At 38.2% G+C, this 23,948-nt stretch overlaps 1 protein-coding gene across 1 annotated transcript in view; it reads right to left on the bottom strand.

Moving 5' to 3' along the window:
- Positions 1–7,249: 7,249 nt before the first annotated feature.
- LOC139727643 (snRNA-activating protein complex subunit 1-like) overlaps positions 7,250–23,948 on the bottom strand; it is a 60,772-nt gene continuing 44,073 nt past the window's right edge. Inside the window, exons 7-9 of the mRNA XM_071638622.1 lie at positions 10,623–10,735; positions 9,551–9,680; positions 7,250–7,333 (exon numbers count right to left, since the gene is read on the bottom strand). Coding sequence (XP_071494723.1) covers positions 7,250–7,333; positions 9,551–9,680; positions 10,623–10,735 — 327 coding nt within the window. The remainder of the gene's footprint in view (positions 7,334–9,550; positions 9,681–10,622; positions 10,736–23,948) is intronic.

The raw sequence follows: 23,948 nt of genomic DNA, 5'->3' as shown, positions 1-23,948 counted from the left end.
AAATTAATAATTGAACTCAATGGATAACATAAAATATGAATAACTTTTTTCAATATCATAACATTAACATTATCAAAACCATTACTCTTATTATTCTTGAATTTAGAAACAATGTCAGTAACTTCTTTCGGGGTACATGGCAAAAAGAAAAGAGTAGATTGGTTTTGGTTGACATACCGCAAAAAATTACCAGTGCCTTGACATTTTGCGGCTAAACTTGGACCAATATTAATAAAAAAATCATTAAAAATGTTACTTATTGCATGTTCTTCAGTGACAATACTGTTATTGCACTTGATTGAGGTTGGTAAAGTTTTCTTTGACCCACAGCCTAGTATCCCATGTATGATATTCCAAGTAATCTTCATATTTCCTGCAGCACTTTCAAATTTCTTTGCAAAATACAATCTTTTAGCTTCTTTAATTTTCTGTGTCACTTAATTTCTCAATATCTTATACTTATCATACATATCTTTACTAACGTATATTTTTTCTTACATCTCTTATACAAACAATATTTCTTATTACATAATTTTCTTAATGATTTATCAAACCATGGCTTATTTCTAAACTTCTTTTTCAGGACTCTCGTAGTTGAAAAACACAAATCAGAAATATACATAAACTTTTCCAAAAAAGCATCATAAGATACATTTACATCATTATCATAAACATTCCAACGAGAATTCTGCATCTCAGTAATAAAACGAGCAATATTTTCTTCATTCATAACACGTTTCATCTTAATATCAGGCTTCTCATTTTGGCATAAAGATACATTGGATATTGCAAAAATCGGGAAATGATCACTAATGTCTGCTACAATGACACCTGAGAAGACATCTTCAAGGTCATTTGTTAGAATGTTATCTATCAAAGTAGCTGAATTACTGGTGATGCGTGTTGGACTATGGATCAAAGGATAAACACTATTTGTCATACAAATATCAAGAAAGTTATTTACATTCTGAGAAAATGAAACATTAAATAAATTTAAATTATAATCCCCTAGAAGATAAAATAATTTCTTTTCTTTATTTACAACTCTCAAAATTTCTTCTAAAACATCATTGAATAATTGCACAGATTGATCAGGTGGACGGTATACCACACCAACTATTATATTTCTATCAGTATTCTGTATCTCAACAAATACAGATTCCATGTACAAGGTATTTACATCTAAATCTGGCCTTTGTTTAAAATTCAGAATATCATTTATGTATAATCCGACTCCTCCTCCTCTTTTTGTTTCTCTTCCTTTTGTAATAAAAACATAATTATCAATATCAAAAAATGAATCATTGCTTCTCAGCCACGTTTCAGAAATACATATCACTGAAAATTCCACATTCAACATATTAAGTAAGGTTAACATACCGTCAAAGTTTTTGTTTAAGCTTCGACAATTGCAATGAAAAATAGAGAACATATTTGATGACACAATATTTTGATTATTGAATTCATTTGGGGTATAAAAGGAATGAGAAGGCTCAATTACATGGTCATCGCTGTGAATCGGAGATAAATATTCAGAAATTCTTTCAATATTGCACGAACTTAGTGATTGCTGATATCTTTCTATGTCAGTCATCATCGAATATTTCAATGCACACATGCACACTCACACACACCATATACAAACAAATAAAAAATGTAGGAAATTATAGATACATACAATCAAAACATACAAAAATATAGTTATAAACAATAATCAAAATGGCATATGGGACCCTGGAGATAAATTCTTTTTGCTTATATATTAACCTTTTATGTATATTTCATATTAACAAATAGCACAAGTTAAAAAATAATTTATATATATATATACCTGTAAATTATGAAATGTTGAAGCAGTGCTATGTGCCTTTACAGTAGATCAAGGTCTCTTTTCGAGTGGATCACCTTTTTCACCATCCCCCCAGCTTCTGTGGTCATTGAAACGTAGATCCGACTATCCATCGTCCAGGCATGCTTGATGTTGCTGTCGGGGGCCTTCATCTTGGAGAACGCCTCCCAGAGCAGAGCTCTCCTCAAGTCTGTCAAGTCCTCAAACATGCTGATGCCTTTGTGCTTCCCTTTGGCGTCCTTGAGCTTCTTCCTATTCCTGAAGAGCATCTGCCGGTACCTGTACGAGGACAGCTTCACAATGATCGCTCTTGGCTTCTGTGGAGCGCTGTCAGTTGGGGGCTTCTGGCGTCTGATGCGATGGCTCCTGTCGATTGCAGATAGGGGGAGGTCCACACCCATCACTTCCTTGGCGATGCGAAGAATGGTCTCGTCTGTGTTCTCGATGTTGCCCTGGTCAGCCTCAGGAACTCCAAAAAATCTGACACAGTTGCGCCTTGAGTATTGTTCCTGATCATCAGTTTTGTTTTTCAGTCGGATCACCTCATTTGCATTTTGTTCCCTCTCCTTCCTCAGTTGGCTGATTTCCTTTTCTAAAGACTGGCATTTGCTTTCCAGGTCAAGTACCCTGCCCTCCTGTTGTTCCAGCCTACTGATCACCTCATTCATCTTGGCGTCGACTGCCTCCTTGACAGCTGTTTTGATCACATGGAGTACATCATTGTCCTGTAAAATTTCCTTTATCAGCGCTTTGGTGTTGCGAGTCGACATAATGGGCAAGAATTCGGCTTGATGAATGAATAGTTCCAGTGCTATGTAGCTGGCAAGGAAGGCGGAAGAAGGCACAAACACAGGAACGATGATGTGGGACTGTAAGGCTATCTAGTCGATTCTCAGCAGCTTGTCAGGATAAAAATGACGGTTAAAAGTCTCTAAATGTAGTAGATCCACTCACTTGGTATAGGTCTTAAAACAATCTCCAGGTATTGTAGAGTCAGATGACGATGATTAAAACATGTAGTTCAGTCGAAAAACGTAAAAAGAGAAGAAAAGGAAGAGAGAGTCTGAAGAGAGTCTGAAGAGAGTCTGAAGAGCATGCAAGACCGTGCTTGCACTGCTGGGCCACGGTTTGAAATTAAAGCTAATACATAGTACTCGGCAGGACCTTAACTTGTTGAGGACGAGTCCCGAGTATTCTTGGGAAAGTGTCTGTGGGAAATGCGTGTTGTAGTCAAATCAGCCCGTCCTCAACGGGTTAACATTCACCTTCCACTAGTTTGTATTGCATCAAACGCAGAATAAACTAAATGTTATTCACTCTTGCAAGCAATGGATACTGCTATGGCCTGATATTTTGTAATCGATGTTATCGAATGTAAGAAAATTCTATAGCTACCATGATCGGGGAAGCTCCAAAACTGCAGTACTTTCAGTGAAACTTTTTGGTTAATATTTCACATTTTTGTCATTACCCAATGGGGATCGTGTTATCATGGCATTATTTTACACATTTTTTATACATGAATGTACAAATTAGAGCAAACTAGAAATGTCGCTATGGCGACTGGTATGCCTCCGCCATAATGCATGATTCTCCTAACAGGTCTAGATAGTACATGTGGACAATGTGTGATTACATTTTCACAAAACTGGCAAAATATTGAAATGACAAGTTTGTCACAAATGTGTTGAATGTTCACCTTCCTTGACCTTGGTTTAATTAGATGAATAGGAGAGCATGTATTTGGGGATTTAAGGACTTTAACTTGACTTTGACCCATTCATACATTTATGCATTGAGTAATTTTCATGGTACCGGTATGGAGAAAAAGTGCAATATCTGTACTGAATAGTAAATTGTTACCATGTTCATCTGGCCTTTGACCCTAAAATTCATAAGATAATCACTTTCAGGTAGAACATGCATAAATATGCAGTAAGTTTCACGATAAATTGAGCCACTTCCGAGATATGGAGGAAAACGTTAGTTCAGCACTTTCACTTGATCTTTGACCTTTTGACCTTTGAGGCAAAAAAAAAGAAAAAGAAAAAAAAAAAAACTCTCCAGAGAATTTCTATTAGGTTACACATGCATACACCAAGTGTAAAAAAAAATAATAATCCTGCTGGCATTGCATGAACATGAGGGAAATAGTAAAATTTTGAAGTGTTGCACTTGACCTTTGACCCCTGACCTTTGACCCCATGAACCCTACATTCTCTAGATAATCACTGCCAGTCAGTACATGTATATACTATGTTCCATGAAGATACCTTGAACAATTTTCCAATTTACAGAGAAAAAAAAGACGTTTTAATACTTTTACTCGACCTTTTGACCTTTGACCTTTGACCTCACGACCCAAACTTCCACCAGAGAATCTAAATTGGATAATACATGTATACACTAAGTTTCAAGAAAATATCTTCAGGCATGGCATAGATGTGGTGGAAATAGTGAAATTTTATGTATTTGACCTTGACCCTTTGACCTTTGACCTTGAGCATGTGCACCCAAAAGTTGATAGGCACAACTTCACCCCCTAATACACATACATGCCAAGTTTCTTCAGGATACCTCAACAGGTTTTGATAGTTACCTTGTCCACAAAATTCATTACGGACGGACGGAAAGACGGACCGACGGACAGACGGACGGAAGGACGGACGGAAGGACGGACGGACGGACGGACGGACAACCCGAAAACATAATGCCTCCGGCACCACTTCGTGGCGGAGGCATAAAAACTGACAGTTTTGCAAGCACATGCAGGGCTTTCACTTAACTTTTTTCCTTGGTTGCCAGCCAGGCAACCTGTAGAGTTTTTTAGGTTGCCAAATGGCAGTTTTAGGTTGCCACAGTGATAATGTTCGAAGAGTATTGCGTAATGCGTAATATTATCTGCAAGGTTATAATTATGACGATAATAAAGAGGGCTGTTTACACTGCTGTTTACATTGCTGTTTACATGACTGTTTACACTGCTGTTTACACTGCTGTCTACAAATTATGAAAAATAGAAAGTGAAATAGCAATTCTAAGTCTCTGATTCTCAACTAGTAACTTACTAGTCAAGTGTTTTTATTCCTTTAGAAGTTGCAAACAGAATACATGATAATCAGTTTAATAGGCAGTGTTGATAAACACTCAATCTTTGTTCAGTCAATAATCCAGTTAATCATGCCGTGCGACATTACACATTTGTGTAGCGGTAGGGCCTACTATCACTATCAAAGCCTGGCCTGGCACAGTATCAACAACTATACTTGACTAGCTAGTCAAGTGATTTCTTACTTTCTAGTCAAGTCTTTTCATTCCTTCAGAAGGTCTAAACAGATAAAAACTTCAGCACTAAAGGAAAATCTATCTATCTTTCTTCAGTCAATAATCCAGAAAAGAACTAGTACTCATTTCAATCCAATTTTCCCCCACCCTGGCCTCCATCCCATAGGAAAAAAAAAAATAAGTAGAAGAAACGAGGAAAAAATACACACACACATTGCAACACACAACAAAAATCTCTCCCCTACACCTCCCTCAGATTTCCGTGTTTCTATCAGGTGAAACAGGGGGGTGGGACCTGTTTGAATACAGCTCTACAAGAATAAAACAACAGTAGATGTTGATTGAAACTCGACACCCATTCATGCCAGCCAGGCCAGGCTGCCATGTAACTTCAAAGCACATTCCGACAGCTGGCTGGCAAAACCACATGGCAGAAATTTGCGCGCGTGTTCATTGCTCGATGGATGGAGGGCCTGGGAAACAAGGGTTAGTCTGTGAGTTATCAACAGCAGACCTTTTGAACAATTGCAAATGTCATGATACCATTTTGTGTTCCTGTTGGACTGAAAGAAAAACATCTCAATGACGAGTTGAGTATCACAAATTTTTACATAGTCATGCAAAAAGATTATTATACTCATGTCATGGCAAGAAATTAATCAAGATTCCAAGACAATAACAAGAGACCCGCGGGTCTAGCGCTCACCTGAGTATCGCAAGTTCACCTTTCACGCAGTCACTAATCTAAATTATTCACAGCTCTACCAAAATTTGACCAGGCACTCTCAAGTAGAAGATGAAAATGTACAATATAAGGTCCCATTTTTTTAAAGATTCCTTAATTTGGGGGGATTGGGGCCCCTTGGGGCCCTCTGGGTGGGGCATGGTGCTCATTTTGATAAATTGTGATCCTGATCCCCTAGGGATGCTACTTGCCAAGTTTGACGAAAATCCATCATGAGGTTTTCAGGAAGAAGATGAAAATGTACAATTTAGGCCCCCATTTGGACCTTCCCAACCACCCCCCCCCCCTCCCCGAGGGGCACCCCTGGATCTCCTATGAACAAACTTGAAACTACAGTCATTAATGTACTCACTCATAGTATTATCTTAGCTCTATAACTTCTGATACTAGAGAAGATTTTAAAAGATTCCTTCATTTTGGGGGTGTGGGCCCCCCGGGGGCCCCCTGGGTGGGGCATGGTGCCCATTTTAACAAATTGAGATCCTAACCCCTTAGGGATGCTACCTGCCAAGTTTGGTGAAAATGGGTCATGGGGTTCTCAAGAAGATAAAAATGTACAATTTAGGCCCCATTAGGATCCCTCCTCACCCCCCTCCCCTGGGTCCCAAGGGGGGCACCCCTGATTCTGCCATGAACAAACTTGAAACTACAGTCATCAATGTACAAACTCATAGTATTAACTTAGCTCTATCACTTATGGTTCTAGAGAAGAAGATTTTTACAGATTCCTTAATTTTGGGGGGTTTGGGGCCCCTGGGGCCCCCTGGGGCCCCCTGGGTGGGGCATGGTGCCCATTTTAACAAATTGGGTTCCTAACCCCCTAGGGATGCTAGCTGCCAAGTTTGGTGAAAATGGGTCATGGGATTCTTAAGAAGAAGATGAAAATGTACAATTTAGGCCCCATTAGAACCCCTCCACACCCCCCTCCCCTGGGTCCCAAGGGGGGCACCCCTGATTCTGCCATGAACAAACTTGAAACTACAGTCATCAATGTACTAACTCATAGTATTAACTTAGCTCTATCACTTCTGGTTCTAGAGAAGAAGATTTTTACAGATTCCTTAATTTTGGGGGGTTTGGGCCCCCCTGGGGGCCCCCTGGGTGGGGCATGGTGCCCATTTTAACAAATTGAGTTCCTAACCCCCTAGGGATGCTACCTGCCAAGTTTGATGAAAATCGGTCTTGGGGTTTTCAAGAAGAAGATGAAAATGTAAAAAGTTTACGCACGACGCACGACGGACGACGGACGACGGACGACGGACGACGCACGACGCACGACGCACGACGCACGACGGACGCCGGACGAAGGGCGATCGCAATAGCTCACTTGAGCCTTTGGCTCAGGTGAGCTAAAAAGCAGCCTCGGGTACCTATAAGACGGTGACATCGAGATGCCATGCATTCAACCTTGCGTTGGGGAACAACATGTTGGAGTTGGCAAGGGAGGGGTGATCCTGGAGTTTGTGAGAACATCCCGATAGCGATACTCAGACAACACGATTGTGACAATCTCAAAACATCACGCCCAGCAAATCTGCGTGCTACTTCGAAGGAACTTTATATCTGATTTGTTGAGTTGTTTTTGCCGATTCTTAGGAGCTTTTCATGCCTATTGAAGTTCAAATGAATGGTTGCCAAAAATTTCATGATTCACAAATCTTCAGAATTTACTGAAACATTGCCTACTATATTCATTTGAAATGTCAAATTTAGAGGGCACAAATCAATGTGGATGGCCATGATCATCATCCACATCTGATGATCTTCCACATAGATTTGCATCCTCTAAATTTGACATTTCAAAAGCATTATCACAGTCTTTCAGTAATTAATTTTAGGCTGTTGATGCTGCAGTAAAAAAAAAGCATAAGAAATTTCATATGAACTTGGAAGTGTTAGGATAAAGACAAAAAAAGAAAAATTTCTCCACAAAACAAAGCTTTTTATACCCCCGCCAAAGGAAGTTTGAAGGGGGTATATAGGAATCAGCGGACGGTCGGGCGGTCGGGCGGTCGGGCGGTCGGGCGGTCGGTCCGTTGCAAATCTTGCGTCGCGAACTACTTCCTCAGTTTTCAACTGATTCCCATAAAACTTGGCACAGATGTGTGCCTTGGGTTGTAGATGTGCAAGACGTATTTTTTGACAGTACCCAAAAGTACGTTGCCATGGTAACGGCATATTATGGGCAAAAATGGGTACAAATCTTGCGTCGCGAACTCCTCCCACAGTTTTTGATCAATTTTTATGAAATTAGGTACAGATGTTCATCTGAATATGTTAATGTGCAAGACACATATTTCCGCAGTGGCAAAAAGTGCGTTGCCATGGTAACGGCATGTTATTGGTAAAATATAGGGCAAAATGCTTCATGGCAAAACTGCTTCATCAGTGTTCTTCCAATTCTCATGGAATTCATATTGAATGTTTGTCTTAGGATATAGGTCAGCATGACACATTTCTTGACAGTGACAAAAAGTATGTTGCCATGGTAACAGCTCACATATTATGAGCCAAAATGATGGAAAATTTTGTGTTGCAAACTACTTCCTCAGTTTTTGCCCAATTTCCATGAAACTTGGTACAGATGTGTGCCTTTGGTTGTAGATGTGCAAGACGCATTTTTCGACAGTACCCGAAAGTACGTTGCCATGGTAACGGCATATTAATGGCAGAAGATCAAGGAAAGATCTTGCGGATTTAACTACTTCCTCAGTTTTTTGACCAAAGCTTATGAAATGTTGTTTTGACCAAAGCTTATGAAATGTTGTTTGGCGGGGGTATAACCAGTCGCTGTAGCGACATTTCTAGTTTATAATTGTCACTGGTAGTCACATTCGTGTTTTACAGATTATTAAATCAATAGGTAGAGTATTGTATTACACATATTGCAGTAGCTAAATTTGACATTCTAACACCTTTTTTGGCTCCTCAAATATTGCAGGAGAGTGATTTTAAGGAGCTTAAATGAAAGAAATAAAGAATCATGACATTTGTAATTCTCAATTTTCGCCCCTGGGGCTTCGACTTGAGCTATCTTTTAATTAAACATTCTTTCCCTGTTCATCTCCAACACCCCAGACAGTTCATGACCTCCAAGAATGCGCCAGTACGCGCGGTTTCTTCCGTTGATTGGTCTCTCTCTCTCCACCCCTCCCCATTCCCCAGTCTGGCACCTTGGTATCGTGGGAATGTTCTTTTTTCTGTGAATAATGCACTGTGCTCTATTCTCCACAGTCATGTGGAGCACGCACGATGCATAGCAAGTCACCACTCGACTCACCTGCTGGCAGCTTACCGCGAGCAGAAAACGGCAGGCAGTTTCTTCTGTTTTATTGCCAAAATACGGTCTTGATCATCGCGCATTTTTCGGCGAGACACACGTCGTGTTTTGGAATATAAAAGGACTTTCTTCAATATGACTGCTGGTGTGGCATTGAGTAAGTGTTCGACAGTTGTTGAAATCGTGACATCGCTAGACAGTCCTGCTTTGGTTGCCCGCCGGGAAACCAATATGGGACTTTTGGGTTGCCTGCTGGCATTTTAGGTTGCCATTGGCACCCGGGCACCCGCTAATTTCGAGCCCTGACATGAGAGCTATATTTTGGCTTTAAGTTGGAGCATAATTGAGGTTGGTTGTTTTGACCCTCTTGAATTCTCTCTTGATTTCTCACCTGTCCGGGGGTGGAAAAGGATTTATTCTTGAGGGTGGCGATCCTGGCCGCTCTCTCCTGGACAGGGTTGGCTTCTGGCTCCACCTCGCTCTCCTCCTCCTCCTCATCCGACAGCAGGTGGGAATGCACTCTGCAGACAGATGGATGGATGGATAGAAGGAAAAAATTTTAAAAATGGCACCACCTGTTACATCCTACACCTGTTTGTGATCCTTGCCCAAGGCTCTTTGCTGCAGCAGCATGATAACATATATACCAGAGACAATATACCAATAGAGAATTATCTCTAACATGGATACAAAATTATTGATCTAATGTGTATACAGCAACTTATAAGGTGTTTTTCCTCGTACCCTGTATAATAAGCACCCTTCATCATGGCACTTGCACGTGCCCAGTCCCCTAAAACTCACACAAAATCTGCAAGAATCTTCAGGATAGAAGCAGGCAGATACAAAGACAAAGAAGAAGAAGAAGAAGAAGAAGAAGAAGAAGAAGAAGAAGAAGAAGAAGAAGAAGAAGAAGAAGAAGAAGAAGAAGAAGATCTACATAATCACTTCTGAAGTTCATGTTTAACTTTGGCTAATGACCCAATGTGCAGCTGTTATGGTCATGATACATTTAGCAGACCCTTTGTTCTGAAAAGCTTCAATCAAACAAGTTCTTGCTACACGACAAGATTTCGATGAACAGCAGGGAATAATTTTTCGAACTCAAATTTGATTCGCAATTTCAGCTGATGAACAGTATTTCAAATGGTATCCTGTACAAATGGTGCAAGTTCTGATTCATCCTGTACACTTTTATGTAAGAAAACTGCTCCACAAAAGCTAGTTTGCATAGCAGTGGTGTAAAAATGCATAGCAAATTGCGATGCGATACCAGGAAAATTGTTTTCTGAACAGCACTAATGCTTCATCTGTAAATTTCAGTAATTGCCCATATCAAAATTTTAATATTAATTGCAACATGAGCTCATTATACAAGATGACTATTTTGACAAAAGAGGGGTGGAGGTTCTATCTCATGACAATTGTCATAATTTCTTGTCAGAGTAAGAAAAAATACAGACCTCTTGACGATGTAGTCCGCCATGGAGTCTCGGACCAGCTTCATGGAAAGGTTGTTGTTGAGGCCCAGGTTCTGCTTCATCTCCTGGTATTGACTGTGGATGGTGTGAAGTTGCTGTAATGCCAACCAAAGAATGCAAAAATGGAAACACCACGTTAATCCTTCCATTATAAGTTTCAAAGGCACAACATATAAATGATTGAACTTTGCATATTTGCATGACTCAAACAAAATCTTGACAGATCACAAACTGAAGCACTTGACAAGAATCTTTCAGTGATTTTGAGCCTTTCAAAAATGTGTGTTATATAATTATGTGCAAAACAGACACTTTTCTTCTGGACCAAAAGAAAACTACTCTAAAACTTGGTTTAACACTAAGTTTTGTTTTTATCCCCCTGGTGGTCCATTCAGGACGACAAAATATTAAAGGCATAATTTACCATTTGCACATGAAACAAAAGACCCAGCATTAGTGCTTCAAAATAGTTCTAAAATGTGAGTTAGGGATAGAATCAACCAATGCAAAAATGTGAACCAGTATAATTGATACTAAGTATTGATAAATACAAAAAATGTGAATAATACTTATAATAAAAAGTATAATGTTTCCAGACTAAACTGTCTACAGTTATGGTTTAATGAGAAAAATAGTGATATCTCCTTATATTTTAGGCTTTATTGAAAAAATTGTACATGGTAGGATGTTTTGTGATACAACTGATCTACACATATGCATCAAAAGTGATATCTTGAACATTTTTAAAATCACTGCTCCCAAAGGTAAACAGGACCTTTAAAACCTGTAATTTTTGTAGTCCAAAATAAAAAGAAACATAACAATCCATTTAGAATCTTAGTTACCCAATTGGGCCACCAAATGCTAATTTTTTTTTTAAAGTTTAGTGGCCCGACATCTATTTTAAGTGGTCCTGGGAAACCAGGCCACTGCTAAAGTCCAGCCCTGTCTAAAACACCACTACAAAAACATGATTTAGAAACTAATTTGGGAGAAATGTGATCAAGTCTGCTTTTACAGTTCAAAGGATAATTTGATTAGAATGAGCTGCATTTCCTGCAATATTGAACAATCACTTCTTTTGCAAAACTGCTGGGGCACTGTTATATTGTAACAAATATTTACACTGAACATCTTGAATCAATACCTTGCCACAAGATTCTAGTTTAGAGAAGTGTTCCATGACCTATTGGTGTCTCAAGACTGAATTGCTTATTAGAATTTGTGCTGTAGCTCCCTCTAATGTTCCTTTAGGGTGTAGTTTCACCAACTGATGGGTTAATCTCAATGAATCTCAGTGGACAAAAGATCATCACCAAAATTACTATTAACAGATTGGTGGAAGCCACAACCTCAAGTCATATGAATCTATATAGTTTGTATTTCCACTTCAACCCCATTATCGTATGAAACTTCAAAATGACAAAGAATGAAATATATTTAAATTTCAGGCCCAGAATTGTGGTTGACCCAAAATCATGAGGTTGTGGGGTTCAAACCCAAGTTGACAACAGCAGGGAGTTCCTCTGCAATTGAAGACTAGTCACAAGTATACTGTAAAAGTGGAAATTTTCGCGGTGTTGAAATTTTCGCGCATTTCGCGCAACCAGAAACTACCGCAAAAATAAAAGCATGCGAATATTTTTGCTAGCCATATGTTCCTGTGCGTCATGTCTTGACTTCGCGGAATTAAAAACACGCGAAATTCTTCTTACCCGGCCAAGCGCGAAAAATTAGTCGCGCAAAAATATCCACTTTTACAGTACTGGTTACAGCTCGTTAGGCTCTTTAGTCCGAAGATTCGATATTCCGAAGGTTCGTTATTCCGAATTTCATTTTCCGATAATGAATCTCCGGAATAACGAACCTCCGGAATAACGCCACAAATGTTTGGATTAACGAACCTCTGGGTATAGGGAATTTGTGTGTTTCGGATTAACGAACCTTCGGAATAACGAACATTTGGAATAGCGAACCTTCGGAATAACGAACAGCGCCCAGTATACTTTGGCAGGTGCCAACAGAAAATGTGTGTTGATAGCAAAATCAGCTCATCTTCAATGGGTTAAAGTGTCATTTATCACTTTCCCCAATATTTTAGGGCAAGATGGAGGCAAAACTAAGGACTGGTAAAGGCAGCCAGAGTGTTACTAGTTTGCCATTTGCTTGTCTGCAGCATAGCTGGTAAATAATAGTACAATGTCACAATGTGTACTAGATCACTGGATAGCATTGCAAGTGATGAAATCTCCTTGCTTCCATCACGCCTTTCATCTTCAAAAATATGTTGCATCCATGGGAAGAACCACTTTCTACAATTCTCTTAAATTGCAGATGAGCCTGAAGAGCATGAACACCAGAGAAAATGTATACATTTTTGTCATTTTAATCATTAATATCCTAAATTATAATATTTATAAAATACAGAGAATACACATGTATATGTGTGTGTGTGTGTGTGTGTGTGAGTGTGTGTCTGTGTGACATTTTGTGTATCCATGCATGTGTATTCAATCTTTATTTCTAATTCAGTATAAGTTTGGATGAGTCACTGATCCAAACGTGGTTTCTATTACAGACCACAGCTATATCTGGATTTCTTTCCAACTGTTAAATTGGGTAATGACTTTTTTCTCTCTTTTTTTAATACTCCAGCCATTGGCCACCCACTGAAACTGTGGAGAGGTACGGAATTTCTGCAATTTGATGTCTTAGCTCTTCGTTGCTGCAACTGGAAATCTACACATATATTTTGCTTCTTTGTCTGGTATAGATGAATCATGATACCTGTTTGTTAAAGGCCATAGATATTTTGATGGATTATGAAGTGAATAAGCCAGTTCGTAATTAGCTCATGTACACCTTGGTACAAATGACCTTTGTGTTTTCTCAGTTGGTTAGGCACTTCACTCACTTTCAAAGCGGTATAATGCATAAGCTTGCCCGACATAACAATTTATGGAATTCGTGTTCAAACAAAGTATGAACTTGAGTTCAGACCAGGTGACCAGAATAGTTCGTCAGTTGACACTTTAGCAGGCATCTAATTCATTGTTTCGTATTGAATGCAATAACAACCTTTTTCTTTTGATATTGCCAAATACCAGGCTTGCTGTCAGGTGGATGTGATAGCAAGCACTATTTAGATAAGGATCATGTGAATAATCATCACATCACAGATGCTTATCTCAGTGAATTAATAAACCAAAATGCCTCTTGGTACAAATTACCTTTTTGCTGCTCAAGCGCAAAGTGGAATTACGAACTGGTCTATTAGTTTTTGGCAACCACAGTGCTCATATGAATAAAATATTGCACAAATATGCATCAGCTATGACATATATTTCACCTTCATTCAGGATTTGTATAAGAAAACTGTATATTTTCTATTGAAACCACGAACAGAATCTTATTTTAAGATCATGGTAGATGTATTTGGATAACCATAGGCTTGTTAGAGCAATATTCCATTCCACAACACAAAAGGACTTCTCTCTAATATCCTTATTGATACCTGTCAACTTCTTCTCTATAATCCACTTTATCATTTTTACAAATTCTATTAATTCTCCTTTTCATTTCAATGCTTGTCTGTCAAAATGACCCCATGGTATCTTTTTTATCTATACAAAATAAAGCATTCAAAGAAGGTTTCTCTCCAAATGTGATATCATCAAAGAACAGCCTTTAATACTGGAACATCCAGGAGATACCTAACCAGCTTCTGATGGAATTCACCTGACTGTTCATACAGTCACAGCAGGTGGCAAACCTTATAAAGAATTTGGTGGTGCAAAGTCCAGGTTGAAGAATGTGCTTAGAAGTAAGAGACAAAGAGAGAGCAAAAACTTTAAAAAAATAATAATAATTAGAGTAGGTGCTGGAGAGGGACAAATGGATTGCTTATAGTAATGACATTGTCAGTGAAAATGATTCACTCTATGCTCATGCATAAAACCTAATGATTTTATGACACTTTTTAAATGCCACAGCAACAGCACATGACAGCATTTCAATACAACCAATACAACTGTAAAGATAACTTATTTTGTTTGAACTGTGTAATGTTAAAATTTTAATGAACAAAATGACAAGAAGTTTACATGGATAATGGCAAATATACCTCCTCAATTAGTTACATTCTGCAACTTACTGCTTGAAAATTAAACAAAAACAGATCAAAGACTTTCCGGGGCACCACCTACAGAAATTTAGGAATACTGTAAAACGAGGAATGTTTGCATGCATTTTAATTTCGCAAATTTCGCGAGAGCTACGATTCGTGATATTCAAAATGCACATGAAAGGTCGTGTTTACACTATATATGCATTGAATGTTAGAGGCAACTCGCAAAAATTTTATGCTGTGAAAATATCATGTTTTCCAGTAATCATTTTCAGATGACTGCAAACAAGGGTAGGCCAGTGGAAATTTCCATGCCTACTACCTAAAATGTAAAAGAACAAAGAAAAAAAGGAAAAAAGTGCTTTACATACTTATGGTAGTAGACAAGAAGTAGCAGGTGGATTTGAATGTAATGGTCAAGGGATGACTCAAAACAATAAGTTAAGGGAAAAAATATTGCCATCTACTCTGTGCACTATTTCTCATAATTTGTTTTGCAGTTGGAATTGGTAACAGCAAATTGGATTGAAAAAATTCAAACCTTGATCAGAAAAATTTACTGGTTTCATGGTAATGGAATTGAGTGTAATTACAACTGTAGGATGTTTTCTATTTTTTTAATAAAACCTAACATACATTTATTTTGCAACATGGAAACATGGATTGTCAGTAGTTTACAACCTTCCCAAACACAACACCTGTACAGAAAGCTTGGCAAATCAAATGTAGTCTGAGTGAATTCACTTTAAACTTCTTGGTACTGTTTCATGCATTTACCTCCAAAGTGAATAACTCATTGCATAGTGACCAGAACTTTTTTTTATGTCCTTCATTTGAATGCTTCAATTAGGATGTGTCAATTAGCAATAATGAGAGAGAAAAAAAAAATAACCATGAAATCATTGAGGTAAGCAGTGGCTACAAAACCAGACTGACCAGTGGAAACAATGTTTAAAACTGTGGCCAAATATACCGCAACCCTGGCAACTTCGCCAGATCAGCTCCAGACATTATGTGGCGAGAGAATAGGACACAGAACAGTCAGATGATGTCATCCTTCTGATCGAGCAAAACTGTATCACAAAAATTAAAACCCTTCCCCCTACACAATTTATGTCAGAGATTCACAAACAGAATTACCTATCAAAAGCACCAACACAGCAGAGTCTTGAATGGGTTACCATGAGAATGGCTATCTAGTACTTCTAATTTTTTTCCCCCAATGATGAAATGCCATGAATAGAAACTTTCCACTACTGTACTAAACCATGTCAGCTCATCATTGTAGGTAAGTTTTTGCGGTTGTGATGTTTACAAATGAACCTTGGACAGATTGACACACACAACCCACACACATCACACCTCTGGCTTTGATACACGAAGAAGAGAGATTCAAAATGTCGTCTTTAACTTTTTAATTCTCACTCCCACCTTCTTCCATGAACTTGGAACTTCTGTGGCGGCCTGCTATCACCAAATTTTGGGGTCACCTTCATGATCTCTGTACGAGGCACACCATCATATCACAATTTGTTGACCTGATCAACTGCTTTTGCAATTAGTACCCTAGATGTAAGTGAAGGCAGCACTAGCATTATGGAAACATGTCACTGCTAGACTTTTTAAATTGGCTTGAAGGCTAGATAAAGTTGATAGCTGCCACGAGGGTGAAATCACAAGATATGGTGTGACGCATTGGACGCTAACTAGCTTGCCGCCCATGAAAGTTAGAATACCGACTGAAAAGTTGAGGCACAGTGTTTTAAATCTCAGTGACGAACAGAATTTGATTAACACCTGTATATATATATATATATATATACACACATATATATATATATATATATATATATATATATATAATTCATACAACCTTGATAAGGGTTAGTGCCAAATACTCTGAAAATATGCACTGACACACTATATATCAACAGGTAATATTGCCTTGATCAATGCCACAAGCTTAGCAAAATGTTGCATGATGATAAGACACATTTGCGTAGAGTAAATATTTTTGTGGTTGTCATGGAATATTTTAGAATATTTTCACCGCAAGACTTTGAAAGACCACTGTTGGGAAGATACTAATTCCTCAATGGCATTAGAGAACCTATGGTTGGTGACATCTAGGTATCAGTAGGACTACTGGCTAGCTTTACATTTAGAAGCAAGCTTTAGAAAACAGGGCAAAGTTGGAAGTAAAATGCGATAATATCATTCTAAGGAAGTCAATATTTTCTGATGTTTTCCAAGCAAGGTCAAACAGTATTACAGGGCTGCTAATCTTGGCAGATAACAAAGACAAAAGAATACTGATGTACAGTTTTGAAGAAAAAACAACAACAACACACATTTTGAAAGCAAAAACTGAATTGAAGATTAACAAAAATGGGGAAATTAGCTCACACTTAACATGATACCAAATAGAAAATAAAAAAGGCATTTCTCTATTTTCAAAAAAAAAATGGGGGGGAGGAATTAATTCTGAATTTAAATGTAAAACATATTCACTGGCATCTCTGGTATAATGGTACTCATATTTTCATATCATTATCTCTTAGAAAGAAGGAACAAGCAATAGAGAGTGTCATGAATGATTTCTAAACTATAGAAGAATCTATTCAATGATACTGTGATATCATCTTAAAATGGGTTTGCATGTATTATGATGTATGTCTGAATACCACATCAATCTTCAATCAAAATGAGGTTATTAGAAAGGTAGGGACTCCTAAATTTTGCAACTGTGAAATCATCTGAGTATTGGTTCTCATGACTTTTATGGAAAATATCTCCAAATTAAGTGTGGGGACATGAAACTTTTTCTAAAAACTTTTTTTTTCTCCAAGACTGCTTATGACATGCTGTCCACGGCCAATGAATTCTCTGATACAAACATGCATGAATCCAAAATACTGTAAAACATGATATATTCGCGGCATGAATTTTTCGCAGATTGGAGCCGACGGCCTTTTTTGCAGCATGAAATTTTCGCGAACTGCCACTGGCATTCAATGCATTTAGTGTAGACAAGAACTTTCGCGTGCATTTTAATTTTGCGAATCTTGGCGATCGCGACATTCGCGAAATTAAAATGCATGCGAACATTCCTCGTTTTACAGTAAACAGTTGAGCAATATCATATCAACTTCATTATTATCTCCGCCAAGGGAGGAGGTTATGTTTTCATTGGCGTTGGTTTATTTGTTCGTTTGATTGCTGGTTTGTTTGTCTGTTTGTTTGCTGGTTTGTTTGTCTCTGTGCAACATAACCCCCAAAATAGTGAATGGATTTGGATGGAACTTAAAGGAACAGATAATTACATTTTGGTAGTGATCCAGGAATTTTTATGGATTTTATGAAGGAATTTTGATATTTTGGCAGGTAGGGTCAATGAACTTCGGAGATCAACCTGAACATTTTTTCAGGTTTGCACACGCGTACTAAGTTGCATGCTGTAATTCTGCTAGGGCGAGGTGCGCCATGCAGCTAGAAGTTGATGACTTAAAAAAAGATTTCTATATTGGTAAATCAGGCGATTTTCAGTATGCATTTATTTGTATGGGTGGAAATCACTGATCTCAATGGAAGAACAAGATCAGTTGTGGAAATGAGCTGCTTGGCAGAGGTCTGTGCTCTCAGAGTGCTTTTCTATTTTTTTTTTTGTCTTTGTAAGGAAACCAAAATTAGAATTATTAGCATTTATGATTCTTGTGTCTGTTTTATTCCTATTACAAATGAATGAAAAGTGCCCTTCATCGATGCAAATAAACAATCAATCTTTCAGTGTTTTGAGAAATAGTCATGATAACAATCATGGGCATACAATCTTTATCAAGGCTATTATTCATATTGGTTAAGCTAATTTGCATATATGTGACTGCAGTCGGTATTCCTATTTCCTGGAAATATGAGAAAAGGCAAGATACATTTTTTCTATTTTCTTTCTTCTTTTTTTTTCTTTTTCTTTCACTCACTGTGCCATATTTTTATCCGTTTGCCTGACTTTTTTTATTTTCTCAGGTTGAACATGGAGGACGGTTTCCTTTTAAAGGGCTGGTAAAGTTTCAGGTGAGATAGGGATTCAAGTTTCAAACATTTTTTTTAATGATAATTTCTAGAGACAATGAGAAACCACTTATGAAATATGACAGAGCATATAATTCTGAGAGGAATTCAAAGTTTATTTGATGAAAATTGGTTTTGAAATGGCTGATATATCCAAACAAAGCAAACCTAACAAAAGGGTGTTGGTCCCACATGTTATCAGGATCGCCTTGTCTTACTTTGTTTTTGGATATCTCTGCCACCTCAAAACCAATTTTCATCAAATAAACTTTTAATTCCTCATAGAAATGTATGCTTTTTAACATTTCAGAGAGTGCTTTCTAAATATCTCGCACAAAATTAAAAGCTGAACCCTTACCTCAACCAATACTATACCATCCCTTTAATGCTCGTATCTAGAAAACAATCCCTTTTTGTTTGCCTAAAAATTAAATTGGAATCAGTGGGTAGCATCACAGCACAAGCTTGAAACTCTCTGCCAAATAAAGGATTAAATGATCACATGACATATACATCAACATCAGATGTTAAAACATGAGACTAATTTCATCTTTGATGTTCCCAACACATGGGCAGTGGATGTCAATTGAATGTCTGTTTGAGTGTATGCTTGTGTGTGCGTCTGTGTGTGGGGTATGTTTGTGTGTGTGTGTGTGGGGGGGGGGGTACAGAAACTCCCATTGTGGCTAACTTCCATTTCCCCCTCACTCAGCTGTACCGAGAACCACAAAAACCAAGAGATTGGAAACAGCCCTGCCGGTACCTAGCTGTGAGTCACATCATCATGAGCTGCTGGGAAAGATACAATAAACTCACCATATTACACCTTTAATTGTACCATTAACCCTTTAGCAACTGAAGATTCTGTACGTACATGACCTACACATGATTCCCTAGAAGGTACAGCAATTGCTCTCATTTTGACAACTTTCATTTGATGTAAAATAGCTCGAAGCATGTTTATTTTTGTCTATTATAAGTTATGTTTATTTGAAAGCCTATTAAGACTACCATGAGAACGGTGTGTCACAGTTCTGACATGCTTTTGTTGACCTTTGACCTTTTTCAAATTACATAATTATATATTCTACATGAAAACACAGATGGTAAAGCATACACTAATTTTGAATGTTTTAGAGAGTAATAAGATGAGCAGTTCTGGGTGTTTCACTTACTAATGGGTTAAAGGGGCTGTACAGTACTGGTTGAGGTGGGGATTCATGCTTTTTACATTCCTGTGTGAGATAATGAGAAACCTCTTATGAAATATGAAAGAGCATGTAATTTTAAGAAGGATTCAACATTTATTTCATGAAAATTGGTTTTCAAATGGCTGAGATATCCAAAAAAAGTGATAATAATAAAAGACTACAGGCCACAACTTTATTAGGAGCCCTTTGTTTCACCTTGTTTTTGGATATCTTGGCCACTTCAAAACCGATTTTCATCAAATAAACTTTTGATACACCTTAGAATTGCCTGCTCTTTGACATCTCATAGAGTGGTTTCTGAATATCTCGCAAAAAGTTAAAAGCTAAATCCTCACCTCAACCAAAACTGTACACACCCTTTAACAGCATCGCCGTGCGAAAAATGGTACTGTGGGGGAGAACACAAAGTACCTTAAAATGCAGATGATGAAGGAATTAGGCAAACACTAGCAAGAAGAGATGCATCCTTCTGTTAGTGTTGACAATGGAACAAGACTTGGAGGCTGCTAAGCTGAGGATGAATACAAATTTGACAGAAAGATCTGAAACTGAAATAGAATATACAGCGCCATTCTCATTGTGATCGAAAAAACATACACAATACACTTTGTACCAGAATTATCACAAAGTTTACAGGGAAGGTTGCATAGCTAGTGCACCAATTCCACCAGAAACTCTGTCATAAAAATTACTAGTCAGAGTCCAATTTTTCTATTAAACTTTCCACAAAACTTTGGAAGGTGTTTTGTATGATAATGTGTACAGCAGAAAAATTGTGACATTACTCATGTGATTTTGCGTTACCTCCAGCATACAAAAAATAAACATGGGTGACTGTATCGTACAGCTGTACGAGTGCGTGTGTAGCACTAAACTGAATCTGTACCAGTGCTACCATAGTGAATGTGAACCAAGAGTGATCAAATGAGTAAAACAGGGTGTGTGCAGTACTTCCAGAAACTTTGCAATCTCTTCATCCAAGATATTAACATCACAATTTTTCCAAGTAGTATTTTTAACCCATTGAAGACGAGTCCCGAGTCCCGAGTATACTCGGGCAGGTGCCTATGGTAAATGCGTGTTGTAGCAAAATCAAACTGTCCTCAATGGGTTAAAGAACATGCAGTGTAAAGCGCAGCAGAAGTTTCATGCCATCTGATTTAACTCCATTTATTTAACACTCTGTGTGCCACATTTATTTTAAGTCCACTAGTATGTCCTTGAAATTTGTACATATTTGACTCATTAGGCCCATTTACACTTGCTTGGAAAAATCGCAATTTTTCTAAAATCGCGACATTTGGGTGTAAGTTGCTAAGCAACTACACCCAAACGCCCTCGAAACATCGCCAGAAAAATCGCCAGCCGGAGTGTGATTTTTTGAAACATCGCGAAGTTTGAGGCGAAGTTAGCGAGTGTAAACCCAAGCTGCAGAAATGTCGCGATTTTTCATCACGTGACTCTCGGTATCGGATTGCACCGGGAGTTTACGCGCGCTCCCGATCCCTCTTTGGAACGTGTAAAGAGCACGTCGGTCACTGGCCAGAGTACTGTACTAGTACACGGTATAGACAGCTGTGTACAGCCACAGGTCTAAACGGCCGATCCTCGGTCGGCTCGTGGTCTCTCACCTCCCCCTCCCTGATGAAACTAGTACACTGTACGTGAAAACTACTACTGGTAGCAAACCTGAAGTTCTCCAACCACGTATCATCACCCCATGACAACTTAACAAAATAATGTTCTCCCAGAAATGCGTTGATTCAGATTGTGGGAGTGCCCTTACGCTCTCGATATACGTTGATTGTGGAATACAGGACTCAGGAGTACATAACAGGTGTAAGTTCTTGCTGTCACCTGATAAAATACCAGTCCTAACTTCCAAGTCTTACTTCCCACTTTCGTCATATCGGTGAAATTTCATGATCCTCCTGAATGCTGCTGTAGATGAAGTTTTACACACCTACTACGTATGTGATCTAATATAGCAAGCTATATAGTTTTACCGTATGTAAACAGTCTCGAGAAGCACAAATTTATGTGTGCATTGTACTGATAAAAAGCCCTGGCTCAACGTTACAACCAGCCAGCTGTGATCAAAATATACTGCACTCCACTGCAGTGAAAACAAACAGAATAGCACGCGCTTCCACTCAGCTACCGTGTTGAAAACAGGTAAATTACGCATGCGCACTACCGACCAAAAAATCGCGATGTTTCGTGAAGCTCAAACTTCGCGTGCTTATGCGCAAGTGTAAACGGTGGAACCAAAATATCGCGATTTTAAAAATTGCGATGTTAGTAAGTGTAAATGCGGCTAATGGCAAAGAAAGGGTTAAGTCAATTTGGACATGTAAATTGCACTCTAAACCTCTCCTACAAGAATCCTTATCTCTCCCTTTAAACCAGATATCCCAAGAGAAATTCCCATTTCCTTCACTTACTCCAAATCAATTCAACAAATATGTTTTCTTACAATCTGAACAGGACCACTATTTCTTTTAAAATGAATGCAGCACAACACAAATCTCTTGTATCCTCTTTTCCAATATAAGCAAAAGATAAGAAAACACCAAAAAATGTCATTAAACCAGCCTTCCTCAAGACAAAGCCTCCTTTCCTTGAACCTTTCCCACAAACTTCTTTCCCAGAACACACCCTCCTCTAGTTCCACTAAGTCTCTTACTACCACTCATGATCTGTTTGTATATGACAATGTCACAGTGGCCTTAGAGGGGTTAAATCCAACCTTCTTATCCTTCTTTCCCCAAAGTCTTTTATTCCAAAGCTCTTCTCACTCATCTCCCTCACCACATAACACTTTAAACCCCTCCATCTTTCCACAAAAACAAGCATTCGCCAGTATCTTTAACCCAAGCCTCTTCACAACTACTCCCAGATACTAATCCCTTCCTGAATGGCCAGATTAAAGGAAACAAAAACCCTAAGAGAAATGTGGATTGAGCGAAAGCAGCAACATAACTAGAACACATCAGTGAAAGTTTGAGGAAAATCAGACAATCACTGCAAAAGTTATGATGAATTTTTACAGTTTTGGTGTTGGAATCACTGGATCAGGAGACTACTAGAGTTTGTGATGCCATGTGTGGACTGCCATGTGTGGACAACAATATAAAGAAAATGTAAAGAAAAATTACACATTCCATCAACTTGACACTGACTAAAGGGTAGTAATGATTCCCCCTGCTTTCTGAAAGTGGTCAGTCAAGTGCTCTTTCATTACGCTAGAAAAGTGAAAGCATGTTGAATTTTCTTTACATTTTCTTTATACTGTTGTCCACATACGCCATGAACTCTAGTAGTCTCCTGATCCAGTGGTTCCGATACAAAACTTTAAAAATTCATAACTTTTGCATCAATTGACCGATTTTCCTCAAACTTTGAACTGATGTGTTCTACTAATGCTTTCACTCAATCCACATTGCTCTTTGGGTTTTGGTTTCCTTTAATCTATCATCCTTCCCACAACCACTCATTTAAAGGGATGGTACAGCTTCAGTTGAGATTGGACTTCAGGTTTCCAATGTTTTTAATGATGATTTTTTTTTTCTAAGATAATGAGAAACCTGTTATGAAATATGAAAGAGCATATCATTCTAAAAGGAATTCAAAGTTTATTTGATAAAAATTGGTCTTAAAATGGTTGAGCTTTCCAGGTAACAAAGTGATCCTAACAAAATGCGACAGGCCACAACTTTTCAAAGGATCACTATGTAATACCTTGTTTTTGCATAATCTCAGTCATTTCAAAACCGATTTTCAACAAATGAACTTTCAGTTCCCCTCGTATGCTCTTTAACATTTCATAGCAGAGGTTTCTAAACATCTCACAAAATTAAAAGATGAATCCTCACCTCAAGCAAAACTATACCATCCTTTTAA

Source organism: Diadema antillarum, unplaced genomic scaffold (assembly GCF_040938485.1).
Source record: "Diadema antillarum isolate AM-2024a unplaced genomic scaffold, OU_Dant_1.0 seq00000138_RagTag, whole genome shotgun sequence".
In the NCBI taxonomy this organism is placed as follows: Eukaryota; Metazoa; Echinodermata; class Echinoidea; order Diadematoida; family Diadematidae; genus Diadema; species Diadema antillarum.
This window is presented reverse-complemented; position numbering and strand designations above follow the sequence as displayed.